This window comes from Kogia breviceps, chromosome 1 (assembly GCF_026419965.1).
Source record: "Kogia breviceps isolate mKogBre1 chromosome 1, mKogBre1 haplotype 1, whole genome shotgun sequence".
Taxonomy (NCBI): Eukaryota; Metazoa; Chordata; class Mammalia; order Artiodactyla; family Physeteridae; genus Kogia; species Kogia breviceps.
The window spans coordinates 173563549-173578209 of record NC_081310.1 but is presented as its reverse complement, the minus strand read 5'-3'; the positions used below and the strand labels follow the sequence as shown (position 1 = coordinate 173578209).

Below are 14661 nucleotides of genomic sequence, written 5' to 3'. Positions count from 1 at the left end.
CAGGATAGTCCATTTTAGGCACGTCTGGGATAATGGTCTGCTTCCAGATTTTGCTAGACAGTAGACTCAAAAATGACTCTGAAGGGGCCTCATTTGCTCCCAGGTTTCCCAGATTCTCTAGCCTGTGGGAAGAAGCCATTCCTAGACCAGATGAAATCAAGGTAGGGCACAGGAACTTTTAGCAGGTCTCCTCACCCCACTGTAACAAAACTCCCAGGGCTGAGCAGAGAGAAAACATGACATGATTGGGATTTCACTCAAGAATGTGTCTTTATTGAAGAACTTACAAGAAAAAAAGATGGACCCTCTGTAAAAAGAGGAGATGTTGCCCCCAAACAGCAGGGAGGAAAGAGAGACCTGGGTGGCTTCCCAGAAGTCAATGTTTCTGGCATGACTGGTTCCCCTTTCCTGGCAAGCACTACAGTGTGTCACACACACTACAGCTAGCAAATCCAACCCACCCCTCCCAGCTTCTCCTCCCCTGTCCCAGTGAATCCTGGATTTCCTACGGCCTTTCACCAATGACTTTCTGAAGACCCAGGGACAAATGTGCTAGGCTTGCCTCTTAATGGGGTCAAAGTGGATTTTACTTTGGAATATTCAAACAGGAATGTAAAATGGTTTGAGCTCTTTCTAGTCCAACCAAGGATGACTACATCCACCCCCTTTGAAGGGAAAGGGAGCAAAGAATTTCCCTCCTGAATGTGCACACTTGTAGGGTAACTGGACTATACCACAGTCCGCTCTTTATTAACATGGAGAAGGGAAACAGGTTAGAAGAATATGTAACATCCGTGTTAAACAGTCACTGCATTCTAGAGGGCAGAGGGAACACTGCGGCTTTGACTCCAACACGTGCTCCTGCTACAGCTACCCTGCCGTCCCGGGGGTGGTCATTCCTCTCCAGCTGGGAGGTTGTCCTCAATCCGCCTGATGAACCTCATCCGGATTTCTGTCACACCGTCTCCTTTCAGGGTGTCCTGGACAAATTTGGCCTCCACAGCCATCTGGACCTGGGGGACAGTGCGAAAATGAAGGGGCAGCTGCCTAGCCACAGCCTCTGGGAAACCACCAGGGATGGAGCTATAATTGACTCATCCACAGTAGCCTAAACAAAGGGGGCTGGTTTCCACATGGACAAGATTGCCAGTTCCTGTGCAGAAGGCGAGTGGCCCCCACCCAATAAGGGAGACTTCGCAAAGAACACTCACAAATCAAACTGTCACCAAATAAGCCCATCTGGGAACAGATGTTCCTGGGCTCTGAGGGCTGAGCGCACCACCTCCCAGCCTAGCAGGGAGCATCAACACCATGTGGAGATTTCCAGCTCGGATCCTACACTTGACAGCATCACCACCTCAGGCAGCGAAGCACCGGGGTGAGCTAAAAGCCCTTCTTTTCACTCGCCCACTCATTCGTTCAAACATTTATTAAGGCCCTACTATATTTCAGGTGTCTCAGAAGGTAAAGAGCCGCACTCACCATCTCCAAGGCTCCTCGCAACACCCCACACAAGAGATTGGAATAAATAAGGGATGAGTGGTTGTCAGGAAGTTCCACGAAGTCCACCAAGGGATTATTTTCTAAAATGAGGGAGAATTCGTCACCAGCTGGGCTCCAATTGGTGATGCTTGGAGTGATGCCCAAGTACATCTTGAATGCCACCTGTCAAAAAACACACAATGGCACTATGAGGAAGAGCAGTAGGGGCTGTACGACAGGGAAGGTGATGTGATGGGACCAGCAAGGGGAACTAAATGGTTCAGGAAAAAAATTGTGGACTCTGCAAGACACTGAAGCTTCAGGTATTCAAGGCAAAAAAGGAAAAGCAACTGTGCACAATTCCACACCCTTCTCCTTCAAGGCATCATACAATTAGGTGACAACTTGCTGATTACCTGCACTTCTTAGTGGAAAGGAGCACTGATCTGACAGGGGTGGCTGCCCTGAACCAGCATCTAACCACAGAGAGGTCCCAACACACTTTCCTGTCCTCTCTCTCTGCTATCTGAACCCTTCTTCTAACACCACAAAGCTATAGCTGTTGTATCATCTGTTATTAACCCTATAGTATGTAACACTAATGTTATTAATAGCAAACATTTTCTATATACATGCTACAATAAGGGCATTCATTTTACCTGAATGCTCATGTTCATTTTTTCATTTACTCCTTACAGAAATCCTATGAGGTAGCTCTTATTTTCATTTTAAAGATGAGGTAATGGTAACTGAAGAAGTTAAAAATAACTTACCTAAGAACTACTAAGTATTGGAGCCAGAATTTAAAGCCAGGTTTGTCTGTATTCTTTATTTTTTTTTCCCTACGATTTTTTTTTTTTTTTGGATGTGGACCATACTTCCCCGGCAGTCCAGTGGTTAAGACTTCGCCTTCCAATGAAGGGGGTGTGGGTTCGATCCCTGGTCAGGGAGCTAAGATCCCATATGCCTCACAGCCAGGTTTGTCTATATTCTTAACCCCCATGCTACTCTGCTACATCTGCACAGTTGAAGAGATCTGGCTTTGATTTCAGTGGGTCTTTAATCCACAGGGATGATCCCAACCATTCTTCCCTTTTTCATAATCTGTGCTATTCCTAAACCACCAGGAAGGCTTCTTTGGTCCAAACAGCTGCCTAGCTATTCTTCTGGAATAATAAGGGCCTTTCTAAGGGAGCAAGTGGTAAGCAGTGCCTTCCAATGACAATCCTTTGGTATGGCCAGGTGGCCCAGGATAATGACCTTGGCAATGACATCTGCAGTTTCCCGAAAGTCATGGCACCTCCCGACATTTGAGCGTGCCAAGAAATCTTCAATCAGTCGGACTCCAATGTTATAGCCCCTGGGAAAGAAATGAGAGAACAGACTATATTACACAGTCTGAATGTCTTATGTCTGAACATAAGGCTGTTGGTGGTTAAGGGAAAACTAGGACAATCCCAAAACATCCCAATAAATAAGCAGTGGAAACTGTACCCAAAGTGTTGGTAATGAGAGTGAACCCTGTTCTGGGCTCTAAGGGACCACGCAGATTCAGTGTGCTCAGGAGTCCCATTACTGTCTCTCCCACAGAGGAGCTCACTCACATTTTGTCCAGCTGTTTATTCACATCTTCATCATTTTCATAGTCCTTGCACAGCTGGGTGACTAGAGCCCCATAGGTCAGGGTGAAGAGCTCAGAGCTCTAAAAGAGAGTCAAAAGGCAGTCAGGACCAAGCCACACAGAAGAGGAAGTTTGGTGAGAGTCTGGATCAGCCTCAATGCAACTGTCAGAATTCAAAGGAAGGTTACTTGTGTCTGGTGGGAAAGACCATCACCCCCTGTGGAGTAGCCAAAGAATTTAGCTCCCTAGGGTCAATGTGTCAGGGCTGAAACTAGACCCACTACAAAATGGGCTGTGAAAGGTACCTCATGCACTGAGCAGTCACCCTTCCAACACACCAAGGTGGACTTCTGCTGATGCAGGATCCCACCACAGCTGCCAAGCCTAACTGCACTCCCAAGGCCCCATCCAGGAGCAGCAGAGGTCCCGGGGGAAGGAAGGAAGTACCAGATGAAGTCCATTGCACTAATGATAACCCTCTAAGTCACCAACATGGGAAAAAATAATGTTTCTCTCGACACATAGCTAAAGTGTTTGCGGGAAAGGGATAACTCTGAAAGGAACACAATCTTTTGTGTACCTGGAACACAATACTGACCTGGACTGGTTTCTATTACAACCACAGTTAAAAGTACAGAAACTCTCAGATAAAGAATCCTGTCACCTACTTACCAAATAACAGAGAGATGTGGAAGGTGAAAGGAACAGCAAATACCAAGACTACTGAATAAAAGCAGCAGGTTGGGGGAAAGGTATTATCGGAGTTAAACAAAGTGAGAAACATGTTAGCAGCACATTTGGATCAATGTACTCATACAGAAACACGGCTGAAAAATCAAGATTGCTACCCAACCAGTCCTTTCTGAATGGATGCTTGTCAGACTTGGAGCAGAGCACCTCTCTGTCTGCAAATCTTCTGGGGAAGGAAATACAACTAACATTAAGGCCCAGGCTCCCACGGCCTAATGCTCTTCACCTCATCCCCATGGCCTGGTGATGAGGTCACTGCAAGAATAATAACGTGAGGGACTTCCCTGGTGGCACAGTGGTTAAGAATCTGCCTGCCAATGCAGGGGTCACAGGTTCGAGCTTGGTCTGGGGAAGATCCCACATGCCGCAGAGCAACTGAGCCCGTGCACCATAACTACTGAGTCTGTGCTCTAGAGCCCGCAAACCACAACTACTGAACCCACGTGCCACAACTACTGAAGCCCATGCACCTAGAGCCTGTGCTCCACAATAAGAGAAGCCACCGCAATGAGAAGCCCACGTGCCACAATGAAGAGTAGCCCCCTTTCGCCAAAACTAGAGAAAGCCCGCATGCAGCAATGAAGACCCAATGCAGCCAAAAATAAATAATAAATAAATTAAATTAAAATTTTATAAAAAGAATAATAATGTGAATGCCTTTTGCTTACATACTACTTTTTTTTTTTTTTTTTTTTTGTGTGTGTGTGGTACATGGGCCTCTCACTGTTGTGGCCTCTCCCGTTGTGAAGCACAGGCTCCAGACGCACAGGCTCAGCGGCCATGGCTCACGGGCCCAGCCGCTCCGCGGCACGTGGGATCTTCCCGGACTGGGGCACGAACCCGCGTCCCCTGCATCGGCAGGCGGACTCTCAACCACTGCGCCACCAGGGAAGCCCTAATGTCATTTTAGAGATGAGGAAACTGAGCCTCAGAATGGTTTAGTAATTTGACCAAGGACAGATAATTATTATTTTTATTTTAAAAATATTTATTTATTATTTATTTTTGGCTGCGTCACGTGGGATGTTTCATTGCAGCGGACAGGCTTCTCTCTACTTGTGGAGCTCAGGCTCAGTAGTTGCGACATGTGGGCTTAGCTATCCCATAGCATGTAGGATCTTAGTTCCCCAATCAGGGATTGAACCCACATCCCCTGCATTGGAAGGTGGATTCTTAACCACTGGACCACCAGGGAAGTCCCCAAGAGACAGCTAACTATTGACAAAAGTAATTTGGGGGGACAAAAACCAGGAGTTTCTAAGCCGATGTTCATTCTGTCCACTGTTCCCCACAACTGCAATATTAATAACCTCCCCTAAAAAACAAACAAATAAAAGGTAGCTGTACCAGGGAGTCAAAGAGAATCAGTTTCAGAATAAGTAAGCTCTTTGAATTCAACTAAAACAGATCAAGATGTCTCCAAGAGACCATATACCAAATATGGCAATTAAAGGGAAGCTATTAAGGAGGAGAATAATTTTTAGTAAAGTTAAGGTTTGGCACTAGAATGGCTTAGGCATGAATGGATGGAGACAATCCAGCAGTAACCAGTCCCTAGAGTTGGCACCATGGCGTTAAATCAGGAGAGCTTTCCTTCCATTATTAATGAGTCCTTGGATGGAGACTCCAAGAGCCTCAGCCCACCATGATGCCAAGTAACATGCATATCATGATGTTACAAAGCACTTTATACATGCAGCAGCCCCCAGTTTACCAATAAGAAAAATCAAGGTCCTAAAGAGATCTGTCGGTGGTCACAGAATCAATAGGTCTGGGATCTGGGAATAGAGACCCTGATGCAGGTTCTCCACACCCTCTCTTAATTTGTAAGTCTATCTCCATCTTCAATTATGAACCAAGCCTATTTGGAATAGTGCATGACATAAATATACAATTTAAAGGTCTTCAGACTTTAAAAATAGGAATGAGCTGTGGTATAGAAAAATATCATTCAAAGTTTTCTATGTACCAGGAACTACCTAACAGGAGGGAAAGAGGTAATAAACTGAATAAATAAAATAAATGGTTTGCCAGATGGTGAAAAGTGCTATGGAGGAAAATAAGCACAAAAGGAGATTAGGGAGTATTTATGTTTACCTATATGTGTGTGTGTGTGGGGGGGGTCAGTTTCAGATAGGGTAGTCAGAGAAGGCCTCATTAAGATGATATCTGTGCAAAGACCTGAAGGTAGTAAGGGTTTCTGGGTGAAAAAATTTGAGGCAGTAAGTGTAAGGCCCTGAGGTTGGAGTATGTCTGACATGGGTGAGAAACAGCTAGGAGACCAGTGTGATTAGACAGGAGTAAACACAAGAGAGAACAGAAGAGGAAGTCAGAAAAGTAACAAGAGGTTGCAGAGTCTGAAGACCCTTATAACTTAAGGTTCCATGGGACCTTAAAGGTCAGCCAATTCAACTAGTTCCATTTCTTCACTGAACATAAGCACATTCTTCCAACAGAAACATTCTTCTGCAAAACTTCTACTTTCACACTGCTTTAATTATGTTTAATAATAATGATCACTAACATTTATAAAACTTTCAGAGTGTCTTCACAGATACTTATTGAACTTTATAACAACCATGAGAGGTTAGCAAAACAAACATTATTTATCCCCATTTTACAGGAGATAGGTTAAGTAACTGAGACTCAGTCTTCTTAGAGTTGAGCACTATCCTGTAAGTTATTATGTCCAAAAAAAAAAGGTATGTCATCCTAAGCCACTGCTTAATCTCCCTGAACATCAGCTTTTCCCATCTGTACAATGGCGATAATATTATCTGCCCTTCGGGGTTATCAATGAGATAATATGTGTAGAGTACCTGCTGCACAGTACCTACTCAAGAAATAGATATTGTGGGACCTCCCTGACTTCCCTGGAGTGGTTAAGACTCCGCGCTTCCACGGCAGGGGGCACGGGTTCGATCTCACATACTGCTCACCAAAAAAATAAATAAAAGTAGATAGTTATTTTTGTTCTTAAACTGGTTCTCTGTGGTGTGGTGCCAGAAAGCACCATGAACTAGGTTCAAAAAGGGAGATTCTAAATCGCTATAAAGAACTTTAAAACAATTAGTAAGGCATATAGAAGGATGCTCGGTTTATAGTCAGAAGACCTGGTTCTGAGTATGGACTTGTCACTAGTTGTGAGACTTTACTTCACTTTGCTAAACTTCAATCTTCTCCAACAAAAACAGTGAAATATGTCGTGCCAATCACAGGGTTGGTAGGAGGGTCTAATGAGATCCTGGACTTAAAGATGCTTTGCAGACCAAGAAACCACAAGAGTGGTTTCATCCTGGCAAAGCCAAGTACTTCAGGCACAACCTGAGCAGAGTAAGTAAGCCAAGCCCTACACTCAGGTAAGCTACTGCACCGTTTTCAGGCAGCTTGCAGTCAGTGCCCCAAACAAAACATCAAAACTCCTTAAGGAGCTGATCTTTTGAGCTAATGCTCCAAGATACTTATTAAGAGTCATACTTACTATTTTTGTCAACACAAATCATCCAGTGTGACTGCTCCCCAGCAGCTGGGGAAGGAAGGTCAGTAACAGGACTGAATCCATACCTCTTTTGTCACTCTCCAGCCTCCTGTCATGGAGATTCTGAGTGCTGCTACTCAAGTAGTAACTCACCTGAGCTCTGGAGAATAGAGCCACAACACAAAAGAAAGGCAGGCCTAAACACACAAAGGTTAATATCTTTACTAATAAGGATGCTTGTATGGTGACCATTTTGTAGTGTATAGTAATATCGAATCACTATGTTGTGCACATGGAACTAACATAGTGTTGTAGATAAACTATACTTCAATTAAAACAAAAAGGATGCTGGGAATTCTCTGGCGGTCCAGTGGTTAGGACTCTGTGGTTTCACTGCAGGGGGCACAGGTTCGGTCCCTGGTTGGAGAACTAGGATCCAACAAGCACGGATGAAAAAAGAAAAAGCTTGCTAGCTGACATTTACTGAGTGTCAACTGTGTTCTTAGGTGCACTATCACACTGGTAGCTTTACATGCGATACCTCAGTTAATCCTCAGAACAACCTAATTATATAGATACTATTATTATCTTTTTAGTGGGAGTTTCCTAGTGGCCTAACAGTTGGGATTCCAGGCTTTCACTGCCATGGCCCAGGCTCAACCCCTGGTCGGGGAACTGAGATCCCACAAGCTGCTTGGTGTGGCCAAAAATAAATAAATAAAGATGGTGAAACTGATGCTTAAAACAATGAAGACACTTGGCCAAGGTCACACAAGTAAGCAGTGAAGCCAGGACTCAATCCCAGACAGTACCATACTTCTGTGTTGTGTATTTTTCCACCTCTCTCATAGAGTATGTGCTTCTCAAGGTTAGGGACTAGGACTTCATCTCTGCATTTCCCACAATGCTTTGCACAGAGCTGGGACTCAGGAAAAGTTTGCTAGACAAATGGGCTGTTTCTGTTTGCACAGACAAAAAGCAGAGATCTAATTACTTGGGCATATTAACCATTTAACTTTTGGAAGGCTTACCTGGGAACACAGCAATTAGCAGGTTGGGCTGATTGGGAAGTGGGCTAGTAGAGGGGGAGACTCCAAAGGCAGAGAGGAAAGAAGAGGAGCATGTCAGAACCAGGTGGCTACAAAGAGGATCCTGTGACAAGCCTCGAGTGGGTACCAATAGGAATTGAATGACAGGATGCACCAAACCTTCATGTCATTCATTCAATATAGATTGCCTAGTGCCAAGCATCATTCTAGGTGCTGGGAATGGAGCAGTGAACAAACCAACCCCTGCCCTCATGGAGTTTACATTCTCATGGGGGAGACTGAAAATAAACAAGTAAGTATAGAATCTATAATGAAATATTTTAAATGAAATAGACAGTGCTTGAAGAGAAACAGAGTAGAGTTAGAGGACAGAGAACTAGTCAGGTGGTCAGGGAAGCCCTCTTTGGAGAAGATGATATCTGAGTAACTGAATGAGGTGAGGAGTAGCTAGCTACTCTCTGGGGAAAGAAGTTCCAAGCAGAGACTACATCAGTAGCAAAAGCTTTGAGGCTGGAATGTACTGCTGCCTCTCCCTAATTCCCTCACTTCACCAAAACTGAATGAATACTGAGGGCTGGGGGCGGGGGCGACAGGTGGAGACTGAAGGTTCCTGATAAAATGGTATTAAAAGTTTCAATATTGGTTTCAGGTTTTTTTAAAAAGGTGCAAAAAAGAGCTAGATATGAAAACTAAACAGGAAGATTTCTCATATCCATTCATATAGGAAAAAGAGGGGAAAGCAAACATTTTCCATGCCCCATGCATTTTACACTACCTCACTTAATCCTAGGGAGGTATTACTGTCCCCATTTCAAAGATAAGGAAATTGAGGACCAATGAGAATTCCAACCGATATCCATGCTTTTTCCCCTACATGACATTGCTGCCTAGCAAAATATTTCTTTTTCTTTTTAACTCAGTATTTCCTCCAAAACAGGAATTCACAGAGTATCTTCGCAGGCCCACAAATCCTCCCCAAATGTAAGTAAATGTCTCTGTATATGTTTGTCTATTTACTATTTCTGCGAGAAGATCCACAGCTCTCATCAACTTCTCAAAAGGGATCTGAGAGAAAAAGTACAGTACTACCCTGGAGTAATAGGGCCTCCTGCTGCCCATTTTTGGTGGCTGTTCCTGGTATAAGATGCAAAGGTGTGAGGGAAGTTTAGTCATCCCCTCTAGAGCTGAGTGTCAACAAAAGGCCCCTGGTCTGCCCTGCATGCAACCTTCAATAACTCAGTCTGTAAACTGGAAAACAAAGACAAACGGGCAATTCTGGAGGAAATAAGAATATGCCAAAGAAAAGGAACACCTGTCAAGACGTCCCCTCAGTTTGGATAAAAACATCATCCACGTTACTTTCCAGGCCCAGCCCCCATCTGCAGCCAAACTTCATAGGACTAGATGGTGTCCCACTATTCCCGGGACAAGAAAGGAGCCTCCCCGCCATTCGCCAGAGGGAGAGCACTTACTCCCTACTCTGGCCCACCCCTTACACTTGCTTTCTGGCAAAACCAGTAGCTGAGTGTGAGAGACATTATGGGCTAGTAGTCTGAAGCATTACCTTTGGGGTCAGAGAGACATGGGTTCAAATCCTAACTCTTCCTAGCTGTAAATCTGGGCCAGTTATGCAACCTCTCTGAGCTTTAAAATGGCGATAACATTATCCACCTGAGAGAGTTATTTTGCGGATTAAATGATAACGGACGTAAAATGCCAGGCCCAGTACCTAACACACAGTAAGAGAGCAACCGTGGGAGTTACTGTTATTGCCGCCGTCGTTGTTGGTCTTGCACCCAACTGCACTCGGGGGAGGGGTCTCCGAGCTACTCCAGGGGCCCTCCAACCTGCCTCAGACCCGGGACCACCCCGGAGCGATTCTCCGCTCTCGAACCACCAAGAAGCCTCCTCCTCCTTCCTTCCAGCGGAATCACCCCCTCCCAGCGCTAGCAGAAGGAGCTTTCCCAGTTGCGACTCGCGCCCCGCGCCGGGCCCCTTCCCAAGAACACCTCCATTCCGCCCCGCCCGCCGAGGTCACACGCTCCGGTTACCATTTTCTTGCTCTCGGTGCCACGGTTCGCCTGCCTCGACATGGTGCCGGCCGCCTTACCCCACCACAACACAGACCCACTCGGTGACCCCTTGCAACACCGCTGGACCCAGTTAACGGCCCCTCAGCATTCGGGATTGACCGGCAACGACCCACGGCGCCGGCGCGGCCTGCCGCGGGGCACCACGGGACTTGTGGTCCGGCCGACGAGGGTAATTCTCGCCCAGGAAACGTCGGACTACAACACCCAACAGCCCCACTGGCAGCACCAGCCCTTAATGTAACAGGACTACAACTCCCAGAGTGCTCCGCGCACAGCGGACTCTTAGAGCTTGGCTCCCCCATGGGCTGCGTTATGGCCGCTGGGTGGCGTCCGCAGCTTGCGGTAATCCTGTATCATCCACACACTTCCCTTTCCTCCTCACCACCCCAACCCTTCCACTCCCCCACCTCCACTCATTGATGCTCCGCAAATTCCTCTCTCGCCGGGGATGGTCTTGGAAAGTCCCTCTTTCAAACTAGCTTCTTGCGCTGTTGCTGCAATTCAGAGCCAGAAGCTCCCAGGATGTCCCAGAAAACTGGCCATGGCTCAATACACAGATCTGGCTTCTTCTTTACAAAAATATTCAATAAAAAAAAAAAAAAAAATCAATGACCATCCACTATGTGCCAAGCATTTCGTCAGTGGCTTTCTCTTCAAACTGTCATCTGTCTCCAAACGCCAAACGTAGCCAGCACCTGCATCCTACCACTGTGACCTCCTGATGAAATATCCAGGCTGATAAAGTTCAGGTCACTTTCTCCCTCTCCCTCCCCTAGAACAAGTACACAGCCTGGTTCCCAGAAAAGAAAGATTACCAGTGTTTGTAGCAGTCAGTCCTGGATTTTAATCCCAGCTTTGCCATTTTAGGCAAATTGATGGATCTCTCTCAGTTGTTGTGAAGATTGGTGAGACATGTATGCAGGCACTTGGCACAAAGTAAATGTGCATTCCCTTTCTTCCAGCCACTCTCTAAAAACACAGCCCAACAAACAGGCCCAGAAATACCAGAGCAATGTGCTGGCCGCACCCTCACCCATCACCAAGGGGAAGTCCTACAGTCAGTTCCTGGCTATAGCTCTTTGGTTGCAGCCCCAGCCATCCCTCCCTGGCTGGTCAATTCTGAGAGGGCTTGGCTGGGAATCCCTGAGCACCCTCTCCTCACTTAGGAGAGCCTGACTCTGCTGCAGCTCCAGTCTAGCTCCTAGCCTTCACCATGACAACCAGCTTGCCCAGCCTGAGCCGTCCTGGCTGTCCTGGCTATCCTGGCTGGGGGAGTGGGGGGGGGTGGGTGCAGCAGGCTGCTCAGCCTGAAAGCCAGCACCCAAGATTCCCCCAGTCTGTCCCTCCCGTGCAGGACCAATCATTATTATACTCTTCTCCCTGTGGCACAGACATTCTGGGGCCTTCCTAGAGGCAGTGACCTTTGACCCTCCCTCCTGTGTCAGTGCCTTGGCTGAGGGTTCTGGGAAGGAACATGAGGGTTGGCTGGGGGTGAGGATGAGGAAGCAGGGGTGGACTAGCCCTTGGAGGCCAGCAAAGCTACTCCTGCATTCCCAGGAGAAAGGACAGCTGAGGTGAAAGCTGCAGTTGGCTGGCCAGTCTGTCGGTCTGGGCTCCTCCCTGCCGGCTGCCCTTGGCTGCCCACAGAAACCTGAGTCACAGTCACAGCCAGCGCTCCACCCCACCCAGCCTGCTGTCAGGCAGGGTGGGTCTGGAGAGACTGAAGGCAGAGCCTCTCCCCGCCCATCTTATAACCTCTGAGATTCTTCCTCTCTCTGCCTGTGATTCCTCCTTTTGGAATTCCTCTTTTTCTTTGGGACTCCTTCTTGGAAAGTCACCAGTACTGAATTGAGGGTGGGGGTGCAGTCCACCTCAAGCTAATCTAGAGGGTCTCCTCCTGGCTCCATAGCGACTTCTTCAATGGCTCTCATTCCCAACTCCCAATCCCTCTCCATCACCCCTGGGGCCAGGACATTTAAGAACACCAGGCACCCCCTCCCCACCCTCATCTCCTTCTCCCAGGAAAAGAATGCAGCAGAGACAGCTTCCCATCCCTAGCAGCGACTCTAGACGCCCCTTCTCTAGAACCCAAAAGGTTGAACCTCTTTAGTCCTGGATCTGAGTTCCTCCCCCTCCAATCCCTCTGTTACTTCCCCTCTGCAAGAGCTGGAGGGAGGGTGGCCTTTTTGCAGCTGGTGTCAACCTTGCCCTTGAGGACATTCCCCACCCCAAACCCCAGAGGGAGGGTGGGCCCTGGAGGCTACAGCTCCCCAGAAGAGTGGTCCGGGTTAGAGACCCCTTCTTGCTGCAGCGCCTAGGGTGCAGGGTGAGAGTCAGAATCTGATATCTGTTCTCTCAAGCTGCCCCCACCATGAGGCCCCTCCTACTTCCTACTTGTGTGGGAGTGGAGACAGCCTCCAGGGCCTTGGTCACAATTCTTGTCTCTTTGTCAAATCTCCCAGAGATTTCCTTCACCTCTCCATCAGGTTCAGCTTGGACCCTGCCCCACCAAACCTAAGAGGTTGTAAATGCTCCTCCCCCAGGGGGATCAGGAAGAGAACATGTATCTGATTTACACTCAGTGACCTGTCTCCTAGCCCCAATCTAGCCTCCTGGTGAAACTAACAGCTCATTCAATCCTGTTTCCGTGGAGTGGGGAGGGGACTGCCCTGGGTGGTAGGGGAGGAACAGGGGAGGTCACAGAGTTCCCAGCCCCTCACTGAAGAGGGCAAGACATTCTCAGACCCCTGTGATGTTGCAAGTGCCCTGCTTGCTCTTTCTCTGCGATGTCTAATACGTGGAGGGCTACATGGAGCACTTTCCCTCAGCCCCAAACTCAGAGACACCCACTCTAAACCCCATCAGTTGCCAGGGCCTGGGATCCACCAAGGATCCTGGTCAATTAGGGGGACCAGAGGAAGAGGAGCCCAGTCCATCTGCCTACTCCGACTGCATCAATCACAGGACATCGGTGCTCTCCTGACTCCCCTTAGTCACCTTCCCAGGACTCGCTGTGCAGGAAGCCTCCTGGGGCTGGCCAGGAGAACTGTCCATCAAGTTGTCTAACTCCCAGATGTCCCCACCACTAGCATCTTGCAAATAGGTAGGTGCAGGTGCCTCCACCCTCAGTCTAGGGAAGGATTCCTCAACCTTGGCAGCATTGACATTTTGGGCCGGATGATTCTTTGTTCAGGAGGTGGTCTTGTGCATTGCAAGATGTTAAACAACATTCCTGGTGTCTAAGTACTAGATGCCAATAACACCCCTAGTTGTGACCACCACCAAGGCCTCTAAACATTGCCAAATGTCCCCTGGGGAGCAAAATTGCCTCTGTTGAGAACCACTGAGTAGGCTAATACCATATAGTGTCTCTTTGCAGGGGGCTCCTCAAAGTCAATCCTAGATCATTAGACACAATGGAAGATTTCCAGTTTTAAAGCACTGCTCACTCTTCTCCTTCTGAAGAACCTTCAACAGCTCCCTAATATCTATATTGTGTAGATCATAATGCCAACTGGCATTCAAATCCCCCTATATAGGCCATCCCTGGCCCATCTCTTCATCTTCAGCTCCCATTTCCCCCTCTACTATTTTTTTTCTATTTATTTATGTATTTAGTTAGTTAGTTAGTTTTGGCTGTGTTGGGTCTTCGTTGCTGTGCGCGGGCTTTCTCTAGTTGCGGCGAGTGGGGGCTACTCTTTGTTGCGGTGCATGGGCTTCTCATTGAGGTGGCTTCTCTTGTGCAGCACAGGCTCTAGGCACGTGGGCTTCAGTAGTTGTGGCACGTGGGCTCAGTAGTTGTAGCTCGCAGGCTCTAGAGTGCCGGCTCAATAGTTGTGGCGCATGGGCTTAGTTGCTCCGTGGCATGTTCCCCCTCTACTATTCTTGAGCTCTAGCTACAGAGGGTATCTCACTATTCCCACCAATATATGTCTTTGTCCCTACTGTATCCTCAAGATTGTGCGTCAGGGTGGGGAAGAACCATCCCAGATTGCTCTCCCCTACTGGGTTCTGTTCATGAATTCTGAGTCTAGCCACTACCTGGCTCAGAGTGGGCCTGGTCAGCTCTCGAATATGCAGGACCTGAGGTCTCTGACCTCACAAAGGACAGAGCTGGACTCTACCATCCACATGGTCCCCTCGCCCTGCAGATGGGATGGCTGACAAAAAAGATGGGGGATCTGCTCC

General features: G+C 47.6%; 1 protein-coding gene across 1 annotated transcript; it reads right to left on the bottom strand.

Moving 5' to 3' along the window:
- Positions 1-251: 251 nt before the first annotated feature.
- Positions 252-10698, bottom strand: TRAPPC3 (trafficking protein particle complex subunit 3). Its single transcript, XM_059047324.2, has 5 exons — positions 10432-10698; positions 3087-3184; positions 2743-2842; positions 1483-1665; positions 252-1013 (listed from the first exon to the last, which is right to left on the bottom strand). Exons 1-5 carry the CDS (start codon positions 10471-10473, stop codon positions 894-896), a joined length of 543 nt encoding a protein of 180 aa, XP_058903307.1. The 5' UTR covers positions 10474-10698; the 3' UTR covers positions 252-893.
- Between the last annotated feature and the right edge of the window lie 3963 nt (positions 10699-14661).